This window comes from Melozone crissalis, unplaced genomic scaffold, assembly GCF_028551555.1.
Source record: "Melozone crissalis strain CALT ecotype California unplaced genomic scaffold, PUWL_Pcris_2 ptg000132l_1, whole genome shotgun sequence".
Taxonomy (NCBI): Eukaryota; Metazoa; Chordata; class Aves; order Passeriformes; family Passerellidae; genus Melozone; species Melozone crissalis.
This window is the reverse complement of record NW_026535905.1, coordinates 5,878,246-5,901,735: the sequence shown is the minus strand read 5'-3', so window position 1 is coordinate 5,901,735 and position 23,490 is coordinate 5,878,246. Positions and strand designations below refer to the sequence as shown.

Here is a 23,490-nt window from a genome sequence, read left to right as displayed (position 1 = left end):
TTGGGGTGACACTGTGTCTCTGTGTTTGTTTTTGGGGTGACACTGAGTCACTGTGTCTCTTTGTGGGGTGACACTGTGTCGCTGTCTCTGTGTTTGTTTTTGGGGTGACACTGTGTCTCTGTGTTTGTTTTTGGGGTGACACTGTGTCAGTGTGTCTGTGTTGGTTTTGGGGTGACACTGTGTCTGTGTTTGTTTTTGGGGTGACACTGTGTTGTTGTGTTTGTTTTTGGGGTGTCACTGTGTCTGTGTTTGTTTTTGGGGTGACACTGTGTCAGTGTGTCTGTGTTTGTTTTTGGGGTGACACTGTGCCGCTGTGTCTGTGTTAGTTTTTGGGGTGACACTGTGTCTCTGGGATCCTGTCTGAAGGCAGCTCTGTGGTGTCTCTGCAGGGAGCAGCTCTGAAGTACCTGCCCTCCATCCTCGAGGACGTGTTTGGGATCTTTGACTCCTCCACGCTGGGGTAGGGTCCCTGTGTCCCCACCAACCCCCTGTCCTGCTCAGCACCTGCCACAGCCACCTCTGTCCCTGCATCCAGCACAGAGCAGGGGGGTCTGGGATCACCTCCTGATCCCCTTCCCAGTGCAAAAATGGGAGAGTTCTGCTCAGTTTTAGCCTGGGAACTCAGCCCCAGCTGGGTTCACTTTGGGAATTCAGGCAGGGTTTGCCCGCTGGGTGCCGGTGGTGGGCACAGCTGCCCTGTGGGACCATCCTGCCCCATCCAGGGGGTCTCCCCACCCATCAGCCCCATCCTGAGCAGAACCTGGAGCTCCTGCTTTAACCCCTCTCCTGCTGGCAGGGCCGTGCTGAGGGACTTTGTGGGGAACCTGCAGCCCCAGCGCCTGCTGAAGCAGAAGCTGCAGTGCCTGACTGACATTGCCAGCAGCAAAGCCTTCCAGTGCCACGGTGAGAAGGGTCCTGGGGGCACTGCCCTTGCTGAGCCCACCCAGAGGCCATGCACAGGCTGGGGAGGAGTTCCTGAGCAGGGATTCCTCCTCTGCCTCATCCCAGGATGGCTCCATAACTGGGGACAATTCCCTCATGGCTGAGGTGGCTCCATAACTGGGGACAATTCCCTCATGGCTGGGGTGGCTCCATAACTGGGGACAATTCCCTCATGGCTGAGGTGGCTCCATAACTGGGGACAATTCCCTCATGGCTGGGGTGGCTCCATAACTGGGGACAATTCCCTCATGGCTGAGGTGGCTCCGCAGCTGGGGACAATTCCCTCATGCCCGTGTCCCCTTGTCCCCCCAGAGTGCAGGGAGCTGGTGCTGCAGGCAGCCCTGCCCATCCTGCAGGAGCTGATCCAGGCAGGGGAGGAGGAGGACGCCTGCATCGAGCTGCTCAGCAGCATCCTGGAAGTTCTCTACCAGGCCCAGAAGGTAAAGCAGGAATCAGCTGGGCAGTGACCTGGACAAACCCCTCTGAGTGAGGTTAATCACCAGTTCCTGGCCAGGATATTGTTGGAGTTCACTCACTGTGGGTGTCACCATCCCAGTAGGACATGCCCAAGGTGGGACACAAACTTTGTGTTTTCCACCTCAGTGAGCTTCTGCTGGGTTGCCCAACATCCACATGAGTGGGGAAGGGGCTTCCAAGCTCAGGGATGACATTAACCTGAGGGTAGTGGGGACATCAGCAGCTCTGCAGAGCTGGGAGGAAGAAAATGAGGGAAGGGAGTAAAGTGAGATCACATTGATAATGAATCATGAAAGATCTGGAGAGACATTCTGTGGTATTGGCCAACCAGACCAAGCAGGTTGAGAATGGCTTTTCTGAATTTGAATAAGTCAAACAAATGGTATCCAAGCCTGATGCATTGGCCAAGGTCACCCAAACATTGGTTTTTGGTTGACTCACAGGCAGGATCATGTTACTTAAGGCAAACAACAAAGTAATAAGGCATGAGTATGATTTCTGATTTAGTTTCCTATTTTCCTTTGGTTTCCTTTCTGATTCAAGGCACTTTTACTTTTTGTCTTTTCCCAATTCTATTTTGGGACAGGCCAAATATAACTAAAATTTCAATGGGCTTATACCTGGTATGAAATTCTGCTGGTCAGCGATTGCCAGTCACCCCCTGGGCAATATCACACTCCAAAATGAAGAGTGATGGCCCCAAACATGAGGCAGGGACATGGTGGGCACCCACCCACCCAAATGTGGCCTGTCTGGGGTGGACTGGGGCCATTCCTGGGGGGTCTCATCTCTGTTTCTGGTGATTGCAGAGTGCAGAGAAGCTGCGAGCACGGCACAAGGACCGTGGGGATGCGGAGCTGGTGAGTGTCCCTGCAACAGCACAGGGAATGGTTTGGGAATGTACAGGGCTCTGTTCCTGCCCTTCCTGGCTGCTCTGGGGTCTCTTTTGGAGGCCCTTGGGGGAGTTCAGGTGTTCCACCTGCAGTGTAGTGACCGTGGGAGCTGAGTTGGATGCTGTGTCCTGGGAGGGTGAGGTGGTTCATTAATCCCCACAGCACCAGGAAGCCAGGAATGGGATGGAAAGCTCAAAAATTGTGGTGAAAAATCTCATTTTGGGCTTAACTTTTAAACCTGAAATAGCCTTTATGGAGAGTGTGGTGGAACACTCTGAGGGAAGACTCTTCTTTTGCTTCAACCCCATGAGAGTTGACCCCACCTTTACCTGCCCAGCGCCATCCCCATCATCCTCAGCCATCCTTGGCTGTCCCCATTGTCCCCACCAGGTGGCCACAGTGCCAGGAAGGTGGACAGAGCTGTGCACCTCTCTGTGCAGGGCTGAGCTGTACAGAGATCCCAAATCCCATATTTTTGCTGGAGCACATTGCCTCGCTCTGACTCCAGCTCCGGATCAGGCTCCATTCCCGTGTCACCACCCCGATGCCACCAGCCCTTGAAGGAGCCATGCTGGGACACCTCCCACAGCTGGGACGTGCCCTGCCATGGCCCTGCCACCTCTCACCTTGCAGGCACAGGTGAAGAAACACATCCAGGTGATCCTGGAGCGGCTGCTCCACACGGTCAATCGCAGGGTGATCGTCCTGGACCGGGAGAACCCGCTGAGGGTGAGTCCCACTGTGCCACACGGGAGAGGTGACACTACTTTGGGGGCCTGACTGGGTGTGACTGGCTCTGCTCCTCGCTGGCCCTGCTGCCAGCACCCAGCAGGATGGGGGTGGATGGCAGGGATGTGCCCAGTGGGATGCAGGGGGAAGCAGCAGCAGGAGCATCTGGAGAGCTGCTGTGTCCTGGGAGGGTGAGGTGGTTCCTTAATCCCCACAGCACCAGGAAGCCCAGGAATGGGATGGAAAGCTCAGAAACTGTGGCAAAATGTCTCATTAAGTTTGAAACCTGAAATAGCCTTCATGGAGAGCATGGTGGGATGCTCTGGGGGAAGATTCTGCTCTTGCTTCAAGCCCATGAGAGTTGATCCCACCTTTATCTGCCCACGGGGCAGGAAAAGCTGTTTTGGGAGCAGTGAAGGGTTTGGGCTGCATTATCTGGAAATATCAGCTGAACCCGGAGAACCGTCGCGGTTTTACTGCCAAAAACGCGTGAGGAGCACGCTGGACACGCGGGAAGGGAGGCGGGACAGTGGAGCAGCGATGGGAGGGGACAGAGCCGGGGCTAGCGGGACTCGGGATCTTTCTGGGGACAAACCCAGGAATTGCACTGCGTCTTTGGGTGGGCGATGAGCTGTGTTGGTGTGCGTTCTGGAAGCTCGGAGCAGGGAATTGCCGTGCCATGCCGTACCGTGCTGTACCGTGCTGTACCGTGCCCTGCTGTACCGTGCCGTACCGTACCGTGCCGTGCCCGGGGCGCTGCGGGCAGCCGGAGCGGAGGCTCCGCCGTCGGGGCCGTGCGGCGATGCCAGCGCTGGGCTGTGATTCAGCGGTGACTCAGGCAGGAGATGCATGCGGGGTCGCGCTGGGCTCCATCCCTGCTTCTACCCCTCGTTCCCAGGCTCTGTGAGTGAGAGCCCAAAGCGCTGGGCAGCGATGGAGGCGAGGGGGGATGAGGGTGAAATGCAGTGATGGAAACAAGGGGGGATGAGGGATGAGGGTGCAGCACAGCCCAGGGCAGCACAGAGCGATCCTCGGCTGTGACGCGCTCCTGCTGCTCACTCGTGGCTCCACAGGCGCCCTCTGGCAGCTCTCCCTGCACAACCCCTGATGCTGCCATAGCCCCTGCCTCTGTCGGGATTCCCAGACCCTCCAGCTCCAGCTGCTGGGAAGGGCTGAGGGGACCAAAAATCCCTGTGCCTGCAGCAGGACAGTGCCCATCCATCCGTCCATCCATCCATCATCCATCCATCCATCCATCCATCCATCCATCATCCATCCATCCATCATCTATCCATCCATCATCTATCCGTCCATCCATCCATCCGTCCACCCATCCATCCATCCATCATCCATCACTCCATCCATCCATCCATCCATCCATCCATCCATCATCCATCACTCCATCCATCCATCCATCATCCATCACTCCATCCATCCATCCATCCATCCATCCATCCATCCATCCATCATCCATCACTCCATCCATCATCCATCCATCATCCATCCATCCATCATCCATCCATCCATCATCTATCCATCCATCCATCCATCCGTCCATCCATCCATCCATCCATCCATCCATCCTCCATCCGTCCATCCATCCATCCATCCATCCATCCATCATCCATCTATCATCCATCCATCCATCCATCCCTCCATCATCCATCCATCATCCATCCATCCATCATCCATCCATCCATCCATCCATCCATCCATCCATCCATCCATCATCCATCCATCCGTCATCCATCCATCATCCATCCATCCATCATCCATCCATCCATCCATCATCCATCCATCCCGTGGCTGCTGGGATATTTGAGCTCCTCATTCCCGTCACCAGCCAGTGAATCTTCCCCACCCATGAGGTCCCTGCCCACCCCACCCTTCCACCCGGGGATTTTGGCGACAGATCTCCTCTCTCCAGGCCCGAGTCTCACAGAGACCATTCCCCACTGTCCCTGCCCAGTGCAAACCCTCGGTGCTCCCAGTTAACCTGCAGGAAGCAATGGGAGGGATGGCTGAGCAGCCCCTGCTGGGCACTGATTTGAGTCTGGAGCACCTCAGGGAACCCCAAACAGAGGGAAATCCAGGGAAAACAGCCGCTGCCCCCTCCTCATCCTCATCCTCCTCCAGAACAGAAGCGCACAGGCGGGAGAGGATGTAACAAAAATAGCGTCTCCTTGGAATTTATTGAATTCTCCTCAAATACAGCCGCTGCCCCCCTCGCCGTTCCCACACCCCCGAGCTCCCCGCGTTCAACGGAATGGTTAAAAATAGAAAAGCTGGTGCTGCCCAAACCCTACCGAGGGAGGGAGGGAGGGAGGAGAGGTGGGCAGGGGCTCAGTGCTGGGCCGGCGCCCCCACGCTCCGGGCTCACAGGAACCAGAAGCATTTGCGCCGCGATTTCTTCACGTCCAGCTTTGCCGGCAGCCTCGACACGGGCGACGGCTCCTGCCTGGGCGGGGAGGGGGTCCCCGACACCCCCAGCGCCACCCCCGCCGCCCCCAGCGCCGTCGGGGGGGAGCTCGGCCCCGCGTCGCCCTCGATGTGGCTCAGCACCCGCTGGAAGCGACCTTCCTGCTGGCGGAAATCGTGCTCCACGCTGCGACACGTGGGGACCGTGTCAGGGGGCAGCGTGGCATCCCCTTGTCGCAGCCCCCCTCACCTGCCACAGCCCCCCGTTTGTCACAGCCCCTGGAACCCCAAAAACCGTCCCCGGGCAGCTCAGTGTCCCCAACACAGCCTTTGGGTAGCTCAGTGTCCCCAACACAGCCCCCGTGTCCCCAACACAGGCCCCGGGGAGCTCAGTGTCCCCAGAACAGCTTTTGGGCAGCTCAGTGTCCCCAACACAGCCATCAGAGAGCTCAGTGTCCCCCAGCCTCTGGTGTCCCCGCAGCCCCAGTGTCCCTGCAGCCCCCGCAGCCCCCTGTGTCCCCTCAACTCCCGGTGTCCCTGCAGCCTCTGGTGTCCCTGCAGGCCCCGGTGTCCCCTCAAATCCCGGTGTCCCCGCAGCCCCCACAGCCCCCGGTGTCCTCGCACTCCCCGGTGTCCCCGGTGTCCCCGCAGCCCCCGGTGTCCCACAGCCCTCAGTGTCCCCGCACTCCCCGGTGTCCCCGCACTCCCCGGTGTCCCCGGTGTCCCACAGCCCCCGGTGTCCCCGGTGTCGCCGGTGTCCCCGCGCACCCTGCGGTGCGGGCTGGCTGCCGGCAGCCTCGTGCTGCGCTGTCCCCTCTGGCGGAACGCGCGTCAATCCCCTCGGCCCGGCCCCGTCCCATCGCATCAGCGAGGTGACACCGAGTGTGCCGGGAACGGCCACGTGGCGCTGCCACCCCGCACACGGGCAGCACCCCACGAGCCCCCCCGGCGGGCTGGCACCTCGTGTCACTTCCTGTCACCTCGTGTCACCTCCCCTGGCGAGGACAAGGAGTGTCCCCGGCATTTCTAGAGATCGGGGTGAGGGGTGCAGAGCAGGGAGCAGCCTCAGCTCCCTGCAGTGACACAGGGAGAGGATGGCACTGCTGTGGGACCCCAGGGTGGGACACAGGCAGGTCTGATCCCCTCCATGGGCCATCCCTGGGGTGCTGCCCCTGCTCCCTCACCCTGTGTCCCCACAGAGCCTCTCCTCATCTCATGGGTGGCAGTGAAAGCCACAGCGAGTCCCCAAGGGGAGCCTGGCCATTCTGGGGAGCCACCTCCCCCAGCTGTGACATCTGTGCCGCTGCCATGCCGCCTGGGGACAGGCTCGTCAGGCCTAATTAGCCTGAAGTTCCCCAAGAGCTACAGCTCCAAACTCCGCTTGGAGCAAGTGTGGGGAGCAGGAGCGCTGAGGCAGCGCTGCCACTGAGCACAGGGACACGAGGGGACCCCAGCCGGGTGCACCCCCAGCCTGAGGTGCCCCAAGGAGGGGGCACAGTGCTCACAGAGCATGGCAGGGCAGTGGCACAGGTGCACCACAGAGCATGGCTTGGGACCAGCTCACCATGTCCTACACATCCCAGTGCTAACAGCATCAGCATCCCCGAATTAACAGCAAATGGGAACACACCTGGCCAGCCACCTGCACTGGCCAGAGGGACAGAAGGACACCCAGGGGTGCCTGGAAGGGCAGAAAGCTTTAGCAAAACTGCAACCCTGCCAATTCCCCCAAAGACAATGCTGGGGGGGGCATGAGATGCCTTTTCCCACAGCCCAAACGGGATCTGAGGAGAGAGCGCAGCAGAGGGAGGGGAATCCACACCCTGGCCCAGAGCCAGCGCTGGGGAGCAGAGCCCAGGCCCTGTGTTCCCAAACCACAGTGAGGGGCAGGAGCCCATCTGCAGCATCTGTGCAGAGCTGGCACAGGGACAACAGGATGCAGGCTGCATTTGGAGCGAGCCCACGCAGCAGCCGCCAGCGAGGCTTCCCCCATAGATTGCTGCTACAGGAGGGAAATGCTCTGCCACGGTGCCAGAGCAGCCCCTTCCAGGTGCTGCTCCTTCATGGAGATCACCCTGGCTGATCTGATCTTCAGGGACAGCCCAGACACCCAAATTTGTTCTGTGTGTGGTGTCCCCAACACGGGGACAGGAGGTGCGGGCTTGGCTGTCACCCTCCCTGCTGCCTCCCAGCCAGGGGAGAGCTCTGGGAGTGCAGGGGAGCAGAGCCCAGGGGTGCTGGAGCCAGGGCTGGCCCTCACCTGTAGATGATGCAGGCACAGTCCCGGCAGGTCCCGCAGTTGGCGATGTCCTGCCCGGTCCGGTACGAGTGGCGCCTGTGACAGAGATGTGCCGTGAGCCTGGGGACCTGCTCTGGGTCTGCCCGAGTCCTCTGCTGGCCCTGTCCCACCCCAGCAGCCAGGACTCTGCTCCCTGCAGGCCAGCTCCTTTTCTCCCTGGCATTCAGACCCTCTTCTCCCTGTATCTCCTGAATCCCAGCTCCTCTTCCTCTCTAGGATCCATCTCCTGTCCTCCCTGGATCCTAGCTCCTTTTCTCCTTGGGATTCAGACCCTCTTTTCCCTGTATTTCCTCCTGAATCCCAGCTCCTCTTCCTCTCTGGGATCCATCTCCCTGGATGCCACCCCCTTTCCCCTCTAGGATCCATCTCCTTTCCTGCTGAATCCCAGCTCCTCTTCCTCTCTGGGATCCATCTCTCTGGATCCCACCTCCTCTCCTCTCTGGGATTCATCCCCTTTTCTCCCTGGATCCCAGCTCCTTTTCTCCCTGGCATTCAGACCCTCTTTTCCCTGTATTTCCTCCTGAATCCCAGCTCCTCTTCCTCTCTGGGATCCATCTCTTCTCCTCCCATGTGATCCCAATCAATACCAAGCCAGGTGTTTCTCTGATGGGATCACACCAGTGCTGGGCACTGTGGCACCCCCAAACCCTTCCTGCTGTGTCCTCCCCTCCCATCCCCACCCCAATCCTCATCCCAGGGCTCCCCACACCTCTCCCCACACGTGGTGCCACGGAGGGAGCGCAAGGCACGTGGTGCTGCCCTGGCACAGCCGTGCCCTGGCAGATGGGCACAGGGAGACGCTCCAGACTCATCTCCAGCCCACGCCAGGCTCGGAATTTATCTTTTTGATGTTTTTGTACCCAGAGCATCCTTCTCCTCCTCCAGGAAGGTGCACAGGGCTTGGATTAAGCTGATTCCTGCCCAGGCTCAGCTCATGCTGTCCACAGAAGGAGTCATCATCCCACATCTCTCTGCTGCTGCTGCCAGACCCCAAACCTGAGACACCCCAATCCCAAGGGCTGTACTGGGGCCCTCCTGCCCCCCAGCACTGCTGGTCCCTGCTCATTCTGCTCTGCCCAAAAGGAGCCCTGTGAATGCTGTTGGTCCCCTTGGGGCCCCTTTGGGGCTGTGGATTTGGGGGCAGAGCTGACAGAACATGTCCCACATCCACGTCACATTTCCTCATTGAAACCTTCCTCCTGTTACTCGACCTTGACCACAGTTGTTCTCAGCCCTCAGAAACTCGGTCTGCTAATGCACCAAATTACACATTGCAATGGGGATTTATTCTGCCAGCACCTGAATTAGATCATGAGGCCCTTTATACACACACATATATATGTGTGGTACGCAAATGTGTGTGTGCCTGCAGCTCTGGCCTTGTACAACAGCCCCCCTCTGCTGGGAGAGCTCATCCTGGGATACTCTTCCATGTTTTATATGGATAATTTTTTGTGGGATGTTGCTGGTGGTCGGTGCCAGGGTGTCTCAGGGCTGGTGGCCCTGCTCTGGTGTGCAGTGGGCACCTGGGATCTGACCTGTGGCAAACGAGGCTCTGCTGTTCTGCAGCACAAGGACACCAGGATAATGTTTGGTGTGATTTCCTATCCCTGGGTGTCTTGTTTGCTTGTTTGACTCTAACAGTAAATGGAGCTGAGGTCTTAATTAAGGGGTTTGGGACAACCCTGAGGGGTCTCTCCCCACTGCCAGCGCTCCAGGGGTGGCACAGGGGCAATGGGGACAATGTTCCCTGTGCTCCACTTACAGCCAAAACCATCTGATGTAATGGTTAATCATGGCAATACTGGGCATCAGGAAGAAGCCCCAGAGATTTTACAGGAGGATGCCAGGCCTGGCACCTCTTGGAGGTTTGTTGGTCGCTCTTGTGGGAGATGAGTTTGGAGCATTTCAGCTTCAGGCCACGTTGGGCTGACCTAGAACACCTTTCTCACCTTCCTCCATCTGGCAAATCAGCCTGGGAGCCCAAGGAATGCTGGCCTGGGGAACTCCCTGCCCCTGGGAGCAGGCCCTGGGCAGGGCAGGATGGGGGTCCTGGATGCAGCCCAACCCATCACAGGGGCAGCAGCCATGGATTTGTGCCAAAGGTACCTCCAAGGATGGGGCAGGGATGGGGTGCCTGGGATGTGACATTCTAGATCCCTGCTCCCAGTGTCCAAGGGACAAATCAGCTGCAGTAGAGCCAGGCAGGAACCCAGCACCCCCTCATCTCCCATCCCTGGGCACGTGAGACCTCTCACCAAAACGTGGAGCCACACGGACAGCAGCTCTGAGTTTCTCAGTCCTTCAGGAGGCAGCACATCCAAATCTCTGTCAGGGTCCCCCATCCTCCATCCCCAGCCCCCAGGGCATTGTCCCCACAGCCCCCCACACTCTGCCCCCTCCTACTCACCCATCCCTCTGCGCCTCCTTCTTCTCCAGGTCCTGGATGACGTCCAGCAGCACCCGGATGGTTTGCTGGCTGGTCTCCAGCACCCCTTCCAGGGACTGCAGCTGGGAATGCAGGTCCCCCTGCTCCCCGGGCCCCCGGGGGCCCTCTCCCTGAGATGTCCGGGCGTCCTCAGCCCTCGCTGGTGGTCCCACCGGCCCCTTGGCCACCACCACCAGCTGCAGAAGGTCCTGGACGTGGTGCAGCGTGTCGGGCTGCTCGGCGGCAGGGCGGGGCTGCCCGTGCCGGGGGGGCTCCGCTCGTGTCCCCACGCCGGGGCCCTGCGTGGCCGTGGGCGGCGGCGGCTCCCCGGTCCCCTCGGGTCCTGCCCAGCCGTGCCCGGCTTGGGCGGCGCGGAGCCGGCTGCAGGTGCCGGGGGTGGCTGGTGTCGCGTCCGAGCCGTGCCAGCCCGGTACCCGTGGGACGGGGGCTGGCGAGGCGCAGCAGGGTCCCCCCCAGATGGCGGCGCAGAGCTGGTGCTGGGGGCCCGGGGGGTCCCGCGGGGGGGTGCCCTGAGGTGGCTGCCGGAGGGGGCCGTGGGTGTCCGTGGCGGGGACGGGCTGCCGCCGCTGCGGCGAGGGCGGGCACGGGGCGCGCCCGCAGGGCAGGCTCCGCTCCGAGTCGCTGCGGCCGAGCCCCCGGTGCTCGGCGGGCGGCCGGGGCTGGCCGCAGGGCACGGAGGCCGGCCGGGGGGTGACGCCGTGGTTGCCCCGGGGGCTCCCGCGGAGCTGGGCACAGGCTGGGGGCGGCGGGCAGGGCTCGGGGGCGCAGCTTGGCACCGGCGGGGCGCAGCGGGCAGCGCCCTGGTAAGGGGGTGGGGGGTCCCTGGGTGGTGGCGGCGGCGGGGTGCGGCGCGCCTTGGCGTGCTGGGCGAGGGCAGCGCTGCGATCGTGGCCGGGGAGGCCGCCGGGGGCCCGCGGGGGCGCGGCCCAGCCGGGCACTGTGGGCACGGCCGCTCCCGGGCACCGGGCGCTCGCCGCGGCGGGCGGCACCGCGTCCTCCGCCACATCGCAGACGCTTTTACTGCGGGGCTGGGGGGCCGGGAAGGGCTTCTGGAGGCTGGGGGAGGTCTGGATGGCGGTGCTCATGCACGCCTTCCTGGGCATGGGCAGCGTCAGCGAGCCGGGCTGCGCCTGGGGCCAGCTGCGCCGCGAGGCACGGAGAGCCGCCGGCTCAGGGGGGTCCCTGGGGGGCGGCGAGGCACGTGGGGTGTTGTGGCCGGGGCCGGCCGGGGGCCCGGGGCTGTCCGCCCGCCCCGCGCCGGCCTCCACCAGGTCCTTGAAGCGGACCTGCTGCGTGCGGTTGCGCCGGCGCTTGAGGCGGCTCTCGATGTCGGGCGAGTCGCGGTTGAGCAGCACCGAGCGCACCGTCATGGCTTTCTCCTGGCTGCCCTCGCCGGCGGGGGCCGGGCCGGGCACGGGCTCACGGCTGACCATGGCTCAGCGCCGCGAGGCCGGAGCCCTGGGCTGCCGCCGTTCCCCGGAGCTGCTGGGCCGGCGGGCAGCCTCATCCCGCGGATGCTGGGCGGGAGGTGGGCTCGGGGCCGCAGGGCATTGCTGCCCGCCGCCCTGCCCTACAGCCCCCGGAGCGCCGCCCCGACGGCCGAGCCCGGTTCCGCCGCTCCCCGCCGGCGCCCGCAGCCGCTCATGGTCCCGCCGCTCGGGCTCGGGGCCGCCCGGGCTCAGCGCCGCCCGCTCGGGGCCGCCCGGTGCCCGCCGTGCCCGCCCATGGCTCCCGGACCTGCGGGGACAAAGAGAGGTGCGTCAGAGCCGGCCACGCCACCGCGGCCCCCCAGGACACGAGTGTCCCCGTGGAAGTGCCGGCCTCTCCCGGCTCGGCTCGCTCCCAGCCCGGCATCAGCAAACGCGAAGAGACAGGCTTTGATCTGCGGCGCTGCCTCCTCAGCACAAAGGGAGAAGGGAAAAGAAAGCCCTTTAGCATAAACACGTTCCGAGTTCACAGCTCAAATCAAGCAGAAGCGGCTGTTAAAAATAGCTCTGCCTCGCCGGGGCTGGTGCCTCGTGTGTGCGGGGCGCGGGCAGCGGGAGGGCAGGGCCGGGGCCAGGGCAAGGGGCGGCTGTCCGTGAGGGACAGACAGACGGACGGACACGGGGCACCCGCCGGGCACAGCTCCAGCTCTGCGGGCATGGGCAAGGCACGGGGCACCCATCCAGCACGGGATATGGCGGGATGGGCATGGGGCACGGCCAGGGTGACACAGGGGACGTGTCACGTGTGGTTGTGGCCAGACTGGGCATGAGGTCCATCCTGCCAGGGGCACGGCCAGGGTGACACAGGGGACATGTCGCGTGTGGCTGTGGCCGGATTGGGCATCAGAGGTGCTGCAGGCATGGGGGACCAGCTCTGTGAGCAGTGGTGACACAGTGGCTTGGGGACATTTCAGACATATGGGAACGAGCAAGAAGGAAAACCTTCTGTAAGGCCCGGGGGTGTCACTGACACCGGCAGCACTTCCCAGGCGGCACAGGGGCAGGACCCGGGGTCACAGGGGGAATTGCACTGAGAGATTGCATCCCTGTCATTGTCCCCATCCCTGCCATTGTCCCCGCACGGCCCTGCAGGGCTCTCACTCCCCACAGCCGCAAGGGGAACCCCTCCACTGCCCTGTCCCAGACGTACCCCCAGCACCCACCCCTGCCAGCCCATCACTCTGCCCGGGCACCGGGAGCACGGGGCGCACCGGCTGCAGGGGAGGCCGTCAGCTCCTTCTGGGCCGCGGCCAGACCCAGAGATTCCATCCGCAGCGAGCAGCGGTTCAGCTTTGTCGCACCCCACCATGTCCCGTGTCCCCCATCCCCAGAGCACAGCCCGGTGCCCCCGCAGCGTCCCCGCACGCCGAGGCGGGACCCTCAGTGCGGACGGACTCACGGCTCAGACACCCCCGGACCCCTCCCTGCCTTGCCTCGCTCCCGCTGGCACGAAGCGCTGACTCAGCAGAGCAGCCCGGAGTCCCCAGCGCCGGCACAGCCAAACTCGCAGCGCTGCCCCAGCGGAGACGGGGGGCTCTCAGAGCCCTCCCCCGCCCAGCCCGGCCCCGCACGCCCCGCTCCCGGTTCGTCGGGATGCTGCTCCACGCGCCGCTCCCGAGCTTGGAGCCGTGCCCAGACACCCGGAGATGTCTGCGAGGCAGGACGAGACAGACGGGACGGGGCTACTCGTTAGTATGGGCAGCAACAGGCGGAGCAGCGAGCTGAGCTGGCTGGGGCTGGAGCCAGAGCCGCCCGTCCTCGCTTCATCCCTGCTGACCCACGCTGGCCTGGGCACGGCCTGTCGCGATATCCGCGATATATGAGCCACCCTTGATGCCCCGTCACGGACGTGGGGTCACCCACGTGCTTGGCGTGCCCGGCAGCAAGAGGGCAACGAGGGAGGGCACAGGGCCCTGCTGGGCCCATCTGGAGCCCAGAGGAGCCCGAGTGTGCCAGCCTGCTCCGGAGCATCCTCGATGGGTGCTGGAACGGCTCCGAGCGCCGGGCACGGGGCAGGAGCGCGGCTGGCACGGTTTGAAAGCAGAACCGGCCCCGCGATGCTGTACCGGGCCCGGGGCGAGGCGCGGCTGCCGCAGCGTGGGACGGGGCCGCTCCCCTGCCGACGCAGCAAACGCGGCGCTGTCACTCAGCGGGGCCTCGCCGGAGCACCCTCGGCCTTCCCGAGATCAGAGACGAGCCACAAGGACAAAGGGAAGCCTATAAATTATACATGGAGCAACTCCGTTTGGGAACACTTGCGAGGATGTCAAAGAGCCGCGCCAGGACCCTCCCACGCATCCCTGCGTTTTCTCTCTGCTCCGTGCTGTGCTTGGGTTTAGTGCTCGGGCGCTGCTTGCAGCACACCGGCATCTCCGAGCGTGGATAATGAGTGGGGGGGATCGGGATGGTCCAATTTAGGGTCTGATGGGCTCTCCTGGGCTGTCCCTGAACCCGAGGAACTCACTCCAAAGGACATCTCAGATGCACCTGGCACGCAGCACTTCCCAGTCACTCTTCAAGCTCATTTACTGGGCAATGGTGCTCAGCACCTCAATCCTGGGGCTGCTCCAAGGTGCTGAGCCCACCACAGCCCCTTCTGTGGTCTACTCCAACAGGACCCCAGGGCTGTGGTCACTCCTCCCTCCAGAACAGACCTGAAGCCAAAGCTGGAGCGCTGGTGCTCCACTCTGCTGGACACCAGCATCCTCCTTGGAGTGATCACTGCACAGCGACATCAGGAGAGCCCAGAGGGTGGGACAGGGACCCACCGAGCCCTGCACGGTGATCTGGGGGTGCAGGTGGGCTGGAACCACCCCGGGGATGGGTTTGGTGCCTGATTAATCCCCTCTGAAAGAGGGCAGCATGAGGCACCACGCCAGTCAGCGCGGGGCTGGGCAGAGCACGGCTCATCAAACCCATTCGCTGCTGCCGGGCTTGATGAGGTTCCAAGTTTGGTCAGGGGAGGTAAAAGCCTCGGCAGAGCACACTTGGATTTCTGTGAGGCATTTGACATTTCGATGAAGAAAGCAGGATGATCCCAAAAGCAAAGTGGCACGCTTGAAGTGGGTTAAAAGCAGCTAAAGCAGCAACGTCTCTGCTTGTAAGCATCCCACGGCCCTGAGCACGGAGGGAAACTGAGGAAAGGGAGAAAATGAAGAGCAAGGAAGGAAAAAGGCCAGTCCAGAGGCAGGCAGGGGGCATGGAGCAGAGAATGTGCAGGATGGGGCTCTGAGTGGCAGCTCCAAGCTCCGTTCATGGCAGCTGGAAATGCGTGTTGGCATGTCAGAGAAGCAACTTCCTTAAAAAGTGAGGCCAGCTGGCACAGGAACAGCTTGGGAAGGTTTTGCACAATGGTGGACCCTCCATCTCAGTAATTTTTTAAGATCTGAGTGGTTTTCTTCTCTGGTTCTTATGGGAATTCCAGGCACATGTATGAAGTGAGACAGCGAGTCACATGGGGGATGTACAGGTGAAAGCAGGTGATGCCACTGTGACATGCCATGAGTTCTGCTGGATGCTCACACAGCTGGGAATGACCTCTCCTCTGCTGAGTGACCCCAGGAGCTGAGGAAACACCAGGAATCTCATGGACACCCCTCAGAGAGCCCCAGCACTGAGTTTCTCTGGCCACCACGGGTGGTGGATTTTGTGAATCAGAGGCACTAAACCTGCTGGGTTTGCAGAGGACACATCATGGGACACATCTGTGATGGTGCAGGGCTGCCCTCAGAGGTCAGAGCCCTGCTTCTCACTGCTCTGACTGTTACCTGCCAGCTTCAGCCCTTTCTCCACCTATCCTCTCCTTCACCCTTGCTGGTAACGCCGTGGAAGAGGGAAAAACGAGGCAGACACATAAATCTTCTCCTCAGGACACAGGACGCCAGGAGATGAGATTTATGAGGGAGGAAGTCAGGTTCTCCTGGAACCACAGAGGAGAGGAGTGAATGGCCCAGCTCTGCTCGCAGGGTAGTGCCTTTGTGGGGCAACACTTCTGATTTTCCTGATCTGCAGAGGAGAGAGAGGCGCTGCTGGCTGTGGGCTGGGGCAGCACTGGAGCATGAGCTCTGGAGGGGCAGGAACCAGGCTCATGACACATCACAGCAGAGCCTAATCCTGCCTTGGCTCTGGGAGGACTCGAGGCGTTTGTTCTCAGATCAGAGCATGTGTGGGACTCGAGGATGGAGGACTTGGAGCAGCTCCTGGGGCAGCTTGCACACCCCAAATCTGCTTCCTCGCTGAGGAAGCTCCACCACGAAGCCAGCTCATGCCCTGCCCTCACGCTTCTCTTCTTGGAGGCTCTTCCAGAACCCGGCTGCTGGGAGCCTCACAGCCCTCCTCATTTCCTGCAGGCTCTTAATCACACCCGCTTCCATCCCACTGTGCTCGTGCCAACCGAGCGCTTCCGCCCAAGCCGCTCCTCTCCCTCCTGTGCTCAGCCCTCGCAGCCCCCAGCAAGGAGAAACCCCTTCTCCAGCCACATTCCCAGCACTCCCTGAGTCCAGCTCGGCTCCTGTCCCCAAGGCCAGCTCCCCATGTCCCTGAAGGACCTCGCAGTGCTGATCCTGTCGCCCTCAGCAGCGCTCCAGGCTCTGCTTGAGCGCTGCTGTGCCTCCCTCAGGAGCCCTGGGCTGGCCTGGCCGAGGGCACAGGAGCTGTCCCTGCCACCAGGGCCGTGCCAGGGGTGGCTGTGCCCCTCAGCCCCACACTGAGCATCACCCAGGGGTGCTGGGAGCAGCACGGGCACACAGCTCAGAGGAGCGAGGGATCCGCACTCATCCCTATGTAGGTCACTGGCTGGAGTGCTCCGAGGGAACATCAGTCACTCTCCCAGCCACGGGGACCAGGAGGAGGCTCTGGTGACACCCAGCCTGGGCCGGGAGCCCCCAGCACCCACAGCCACCCCACAGGCTCCTCTTGGGGCTCCCGGCTGGCCTGGCCACACGTGCCATGGCTCATGCCCCTGGTGTCATGGAAGGGATCCCGTGGGCTGGGGAAGGAGCAGTGACACCCTCCCGGCACGCTGAGGCCACCAGCCTCGCTGGGATCGCTGCCCTCTGATGTGGAAGTGCTGCTGCTGCAGATGGAGCCGCGCACGGCCGGGGATTCGGGAGTACAAAGGCTCTGCACGAGCCTTCAGAAGCTGCAGAAGCCAAATGATTCCCGTGTCTCCCGTGGATGCTAATAGGGCTGTCATGGCAGTGGTGGCTCTGTTCGCTGTGCTACCTGCTGGCGTCCCCACCTCTCTGCCAGGCACAGCAGCTTTGGGAGCGCTGCTTTGATGAGACGTGAAGAGAGAGAGTGACCTGCCTGAGGGAGCAGCTCAGGAGGAGTTTGTTCTGTGTCCCGAGGCTTCCCTGCGCTCATCCAGGCAAGGAGGAGCATCCCTGGAGCTGCTGTGGTTCAGTGCCACCCCCGGGGCTGCAGGAGAGACCACCCCGGCAGGAAGAACACCCTGCTCGCCTGCTTCCTTCCCGCTCAATGGGGTTTGGGCAGCACCATCCTCCTCCTCCCCCTCACCCTGGGGATGCCCTGTGTGGCTACACAGCTCCTTGTGATGGAGATCCAGCCCAGAGAGCTCGGCTGGTGCCCAGCACCAAACCCCAGGGCTCCTGTGGCATCTCCAGCACAGGCTGATCCTGCAGCAGGGACAGCACGAGGGAAGTGGGACACGGCCCAGAGAGCCTTGGCCACAGGAGACCCAGCTCATCTGCAGACCCTGTGCTCTGCAGGGAGGATGTGTCAGCTCTGGAGAAGGGGTTGGGCACCCATCTCGTGAAAAGCAATCCCTGGGCCAGGGGATCGTGGGTGACAAAGGCTCTGTGGGCTCCCTCACAGGCCAGAAATGGCATCAGAAAGCCACCAACTGTCCCCAGAACTCACTTCTGGAAATAGCTGGAAAGGCTTCACCGCCCAGCAGCTCCTGCACTGCCCCAGGTGCCCCTGCACAGCCCGGTCCAGGCTCGGGGGGGTCGGTCCTGGGTGCAGCAGGGACCCCCTGGGACATCCCCCATGGTGGCAGCAGCCATCAGCACGGCCTCTGCAGCTGCAGCTCCCGGCACCGGGAATGTCCTTCCAGAATACAAATTCCTGCCTTTAAGTGCATTCTCAATGCCATGGAGCAGCCTGCCCCCCTTTATCTCCGTCCGCTTTAGACAACGCTGGCTACCGCGGGAATTTGGGATTTTGCGAGCGTTTTCCTCCGCCTCGTGCCTCAGTTTCCTCACCACCGAACAGTCCGGAGCACACGGAGGCGAGGCTGGGCAGGACCGGAGCAGAGTCGTTAGCAGGGACGGGAATAGACCCGCTCATTATCTGTGGCCTCTGGATGCCACCATGCTATTAAGCAATTACAGTAATTATCATTTGTAAAGAAGACAACCTCAGTCCAAAGGAGCTTCTGCGACCAAACCCACTCCGCTCCGGAAGGACGGACGCTCCCTGCGGGCAGGGGACACGGGGAAGGGCCGGAGGTGCCATCCCCACCTGAGGGTCCCCCTGTCGCCGCGGCTGTGCCAAGGGGTTCATTCCCGAGCCCGGAGATCGCCGCTGGCCCTGGGCACGCCGTGCCCCTCGGAGCGAGCAGCTGACACCGATGTCCTCGTATGTCCCCGTGCTGGCACAGCCGGGCCCGCTGGTTACTCATTCGTGTCCACCTCGTGTTCCCGGCACCGAAGCGGCTCCGCGGGGACCTCGGCCCCGCTCCCGCACCGCCCTCGGCAGCCGCAGCTCCCGCGGGCGGGATCGGGACCGGAGCAGCCCGGGAGGGACCGGAGCACCCCCATTCGCCGGGACTCGCTCCGGCGGACACCAGGCCTTGGGAGCAACGTGGGCTGAATCCCTCCAGCCCCGGCCGGCGTCACGGCGGCGCGCGGTACCGAAAGTGACATCCCTGGATGTGCGTGTGCGTGTGTGTCACCCGGCACAGCCCCGGCTGACGGACGCCTTCCTAACGAGGGGGAGCGGGGATGAGCCCAGAGCGGCTCCAGCAGCAGCGGGGGCACCACGGGCCGGGGCGGACAGGGCGAGGCTGCGGCACCGCGGAGCAACGTGGGGGTCTTCGGCCCCTCTAGCACAGCACCTCCCACCACTGATGCTCCTCCATAGGCTGCGCACCGTGCCACCGTTCCGGCACGGCTGTGCCCCCCAGAGACCCCCGCCACGGCCGCCGGTGGTCGCCTCGGTGCGGGGTGCCCAGCGTAGGGGGCTCGGTGCGGGGTGCTCGGCGCACGGTGCCCGCCGTGGGGATGCTCGGTGCGCGGTGCCTCCCGCAGTTCCCCGGGCAGCTCCTGCTCGCCGGGAGCAAAGAGGGGAGGACAGGGAGGTGCCGCGACCCGCGGGGACACCGAGGATCCCCCTGGCCAGCCCAGCTCGGCCCCCGCGCATCCCGCGGGCCGAGGGTCCCCGCACCGCTCCCGCGCCCCCGGCGTCCCCGCACGGCCGCGCAGTCCCGGTTCCGGGGCTCCCCGCACCGTGTCGCCGCTGCTGGCCCCGGGGTTCGCACGCCCCTGCCGCGGGGCCGCCCGGGGTCCCGGTACCGGCGGGCGCCGCAGGGCCGATGCCCGCAGCCCCCGGTGCGGCCGCCGCCCCGCTCCCGGGCCGAGCCTCCTCCCCATCCCGCCCGGTACCTGGTGCTCCGAGGCGGCGGCGGCAGCGCGGGTCCGGCAGCGGCGGGCGCGGGGCTCGGCGGGGCGGGGCGGGGCGGCGCGCGCTCGCCGGTACCGGGGCGGAGCCGGCGGGGGCGGAGTGGGGCGGGGGGCGGAGCCCCGGCACGGGGTGCGCGCCCGGGAGCCGAGCCCCGGAGCCCGGGAGGAGCCGCGGTCCCGGTACCGGGAGGGCGCTGCCCGTGCGGGGCGGTGCCGGCGCGTCCCGGTCCCGCGGGCCCCCGGTGTGCCGGTGCTGGGGCACCACATGGATTCCCGGAGCAGCGGGAGATTTTGGGGTTTGCTTTGCACGAGAGAATTCCCTGGAATTCCCTCCTAGAGACAGAAAACCCCTCGCAGCCAGGGCTGGCCGTGGGCGCTCGCTGCTCGCCCGCTGCAGCTCTTGGTGGGCTGTGCCCCATCCCGGGATGCTGCCGGGGCTGCCCCCGGGCTGGCGGTGCCAGGCTGGAGCCCTCGGTCACCGGCAGCGGTCACATCCATCCCCGAACAGCCCGCTTGGGTCCGCGTGTGCTTGGCCTGGCGCCGCAATGGGGAAATGGCAGGGCGGGAATGCTCCGCTGGAATCCGAGCGGGAGCTCCGGCTGTGCCCGACCTGCAGGGATGGAAGGAGGGCTGGAAGGGCAGCAGAGGTGCCCAGAGCCCGGTGCTGCCCTTGCAGGGCTCGGGCACGGCAGTCTCTGGGCATGGGCTGGCACCCGAAGCCACCCACAAAGCTCCATCAGTGGCACCGGGGCACGGCAGGGCCGTCACTCCCCCTGAGCAAGCCAGACCATGCTCTTAGCCCAGGAACTGCTGCCCTTTCCCGCAGTTTCCAGCCTTGGAAGTGTCTCTGGGACAGCTTTTGGGCAGCATCCCGCTCATGCACACTCCACTTGTCCTGATACAAACCTGGGAGCCCCCTGGAGTGGAGCCAAGGGCTCGGTTTGGGACCCTGCACTGGAGGCACTCCTGCTTGCCATTTTCAAAATGCCCTGACACCCACAGATGGCCTTAAATGGCCTCAGAAGTGACAGAGGTGCTTCAGCACCACTCTGTAATGACTCCTGCATCCCCCTGGCATCATGGTGGGTGCAGGAGCCATCCCATCCTTGCAGTGGGATGCACATGAAGGGGCCAGGAGAAGGGAGCTGGGGAAGAGGGGACCAGGGAGGGAGGGGGTGAACTGGGGCTCTGGGTTATGAACCGACTGGAGCTGCAGGACCCAGCAGGGCCTGAGCAGCTCCTGTCCCCCAGAGCCACTACGTGGCCTGCATGGCCACCATCCTGAGCCAGATGGACAAGGACCACTACAGCACCTACATCCAGGGGTTCCCCTCCCGGCCCGAGCTGATGGTGAGTGCAACACGGAGCCCTCCGGCACCAGCGCCTCCCTCACAGCCTCCTCCGGAGGGCACTGCAGCCCAGCACGGCCCTGACATCTCTCCCTCCCTTGCAGGACTTCCTCATGGAGACTTTTATCCTCTTCAAGGACCTGATCGGGAAGACGGTGTACCCTGGTGACTGGGTGGTGATGAACATGGTGCAGAACCGGTGAGAGGCTGGGGAGGAGCACAGGGAGGGGCTGGGGTGGCTGTGAGCACCTGGGGTGCTGTGGGGTGTGGTGTTTGTGAGGGCCCCAGGATGAGGTGAGAGATGAGAATTTGGGTCCGTGTTCTAAAAAGGCAATATAATATGATATAATATGATATGATATGATATAATATAATATAATATAATATAATCTATATTATATTATATTATATAACTATTTATAACAGTTATATTGTATTATAACGTCCATATTATATTATATAACTATTTATAACAGTCATATTACATTATAACGTCTATATTATACTATATAACATTTATAACAGTTGTATTGTATTATAACGTCTATATTGTATTATATAACATTTATAACAGTTGTATTATAACGTCTATATTATATTATATAACATTTATAACAGTTATATTATATTATATAACATTTATAACAGTTATATTATATTATATTATATTATATTATATTATATTATATATACCAAAACTATGCTAAAGAAAGAGAAAGGATACATCAAAAGGCTTAACAAGAATGAAGAATAAAAACCTGTGACTTACTCTCGGTGTCAACCCCACACAGCTGGCTGTGATTGGCCATTAATTAAAAACAATTCACACAGAACCAATCAAACATTCACCTGTTGGTGTAAACAATGTCCAAGCCACATTCCAAAGCAGCAAACACGAGAACAGCAATCAGATAATTCTTGTTTTCATTCCTCTCTGAGGCTTCTCAGCCTCCCAGGAGAAAATCCTGGGGAAAAAAAGATTTTTCAGAAAATGTCACGGTAACAGCGGGGCAGGTGGACTCTGGACAGAGGTTGGGGGGCAGAAAGGACCTCACCCCTCTGTGTGATGCTGGTGGGCACACCAGGCTGGGCACTGGGCACGCTGGTGCTGCCCTCACTCCGTGCCCACTGTCCACAGGGAGTTCCTGCGTGCCATCAACCACTTTGCCACCACCTTGACCGAGATGTTCCTGAGCGACAGCGACTTCGAGCTGCAGGTGGGTGGGTGGCACTGCCTCAGCCCTGCTTGGGGTCAGGAGCAGACCCCGCTGTGCCCCCCAGCCTGGCACTCATCCCTCTGCTTCCTTCCACCGCAGCTTTGGAACAATTATTTCCACCTGGCCGTGGCTTTCCTCACGCAGGACTCGCTGCAGCTGGAGAATTTCTCCCCGGGCAAACGCAACAGTATCCTGGCCAAGTGAGTCCCTGCCCCGGGGACAGGGGTTTTGGGATGAGCCAGCTGGGCTGGGCACACCCGGGGCTGCAGAGCGATGCTGTCCCTCTGTCCCCGCAGGTACGGGGACATGAGAGCCACCATCGGAGCATCCATCCGGGACATGTGGTACAGCCTCGGTGAGCCGCGCTGTGCAGGGATGGATTTTGGCTCTCCGCGCCCACAGTGGGTGTGGCGAGCGGCTTTTTGCTGTTTTGGGCGTGGATCCCAGCCCTCTCTGTCCTCCCAGGGCAGCGCAAGATCGAGTTCATCCCGGGCATGGTGGGTCCCATCCTGGAGATGACGCTGGTGCCGGAGCTGGAGCTGCGCAAATCCACCATCCCCATCTTCTTCGACATGATGCTGTGCGAGCACCGCCTCAGGGGCAGCTTCACCAGGGTGAGGCCCGGGATGGGCTGGGAACCACCCACGGCAGGGGAGGGCGTGCCCTGGAACCTTCTCTCTGGGATGGTCACGGGTGAGGGGCTGCTCCAAGGTCAGCCCATCTTTGTCCGCTTTCCAGTTTGAGGATGAGATCCTGCGCAGGCTGGACAGCGAGGTGGAGGGCGGCCGCGGGGACGAGCAGTACATGCAGCTTTTCAAGAGCATGTGAGTGTGCAGTGACATCCCTGCCACCTTCTCCGCTTTGCTGTCACTGTTCCTGCTGCCGTCCCACTGCTCCTCACGCTGTGCCCTGGCCCGGAGTGTGCCAGGGGAAAGGGAGCAGCGAGGAGGGAGCCTGAGCACCACCGTGTGCCCGAGCACCACCGTGTGCCCCCTGCACACCTCTGCTGGCCCAGCCACCCTGCCCCAGGTGTTATCTTTGCCCCAGGTGTTACCCCTGCTGCAGGTGATGCTCCTGTCCCTGGTGACACCCCTGCCCCAGGAATTACCCTATGCCTTAAGTGATGCCCCTGCCCCAGGAATTACCCTCGCCTGAGGTGTTATCTCTGCCCCACATGTTATCTCAGACCAGGAGTCACCCCTGCTTGAGGTGATGCCCCTGCCCCCGGTGTTATCTCAGACCAGGAATTACCCCAGCTCCAGGTGTTATCTCTGCCCCAGGAGTTACTCCTGCTTCAGGTCTTATCTCTGCCCTGAGAGTCACCTCTGCCTGAGGTGATGCCATTTCCCCAGGTGTTATCTTTGCCCCAGGAATTGCCCCTGCCTGATGTGATGCCTCTGCCCCAGGTGTTATCTAAGCCCCAGGTATTATCTCAGACCAGGAGTTACTCCTGCCTCAGGTGTTATCTCTGCCCCAGGTGTTATCTCTGCCCCAGGAATTACCCCTGCCTGAGGTAATGCCCTTGCCCCAGGTGTTATCTCTGCCCCAGGTGATGCCCCTGCCCCAGGAGTCCCCCCTGCCCCAGGT

The 23,490-nt window shown here is 62.1% G+C and overlaps 1 protein-coding gene across 1 annotated transcript in view; it reads left to right on the top strand.

Annotated features, from left to right (window-relative positions):
- LOC128948483 (dedicator of cytokinesis protein 2-like) overlaps positions 1 to 23,490 on the top strand; it is a 50,676-nt gene that overhangs the window by 20,448 nt on the left and 6,738 nt on the right. Inside the window, exons 24-34 of the mRNA XM_054293220.1 lie at positions 390 to 460; positions 797 to 903; positions 1,255 to 1,382; positions 2,946 to 3,041; positions 20,589 to 20,687; positions 20,791 to 20,885; positions 21,825 to 21,903; positions 22,003 to 22,103; positions 22,200 to 22,258; positions 22,369 to 22,517; positions 22,642 to 22,727. Of these exons, the coding sequence (XP_054149195.1) occupies positions 390 to 460; positions 797 to 903; positions 1,255 to 1,382; positions 2,946 to 3,041; positions 20,589 to 20,687; positions 20,791 to 20,885; positions 21,825 to 21,903; positions 22,003 to 22,103; positions 22,200 to 22,258; positions 22,369 to 22,517; positions 22,642 to 22,727 (1,070 nt within the window). The remainder of the gene's footprint in view (positions 1 to 389; positions 461 to 796; positions 904 to 1,254; positions 1,383 to 2,945; positions 3,042 to 20,588; positions 20,688 to 20,790; positions 20,886 to 21,824; positions 21,904 to 22,002; positions 22,104 to 22,199; positions 22,259 to 22,368; positions 22,518 to 22,641; positions 22,728 to 23,490) is intronic.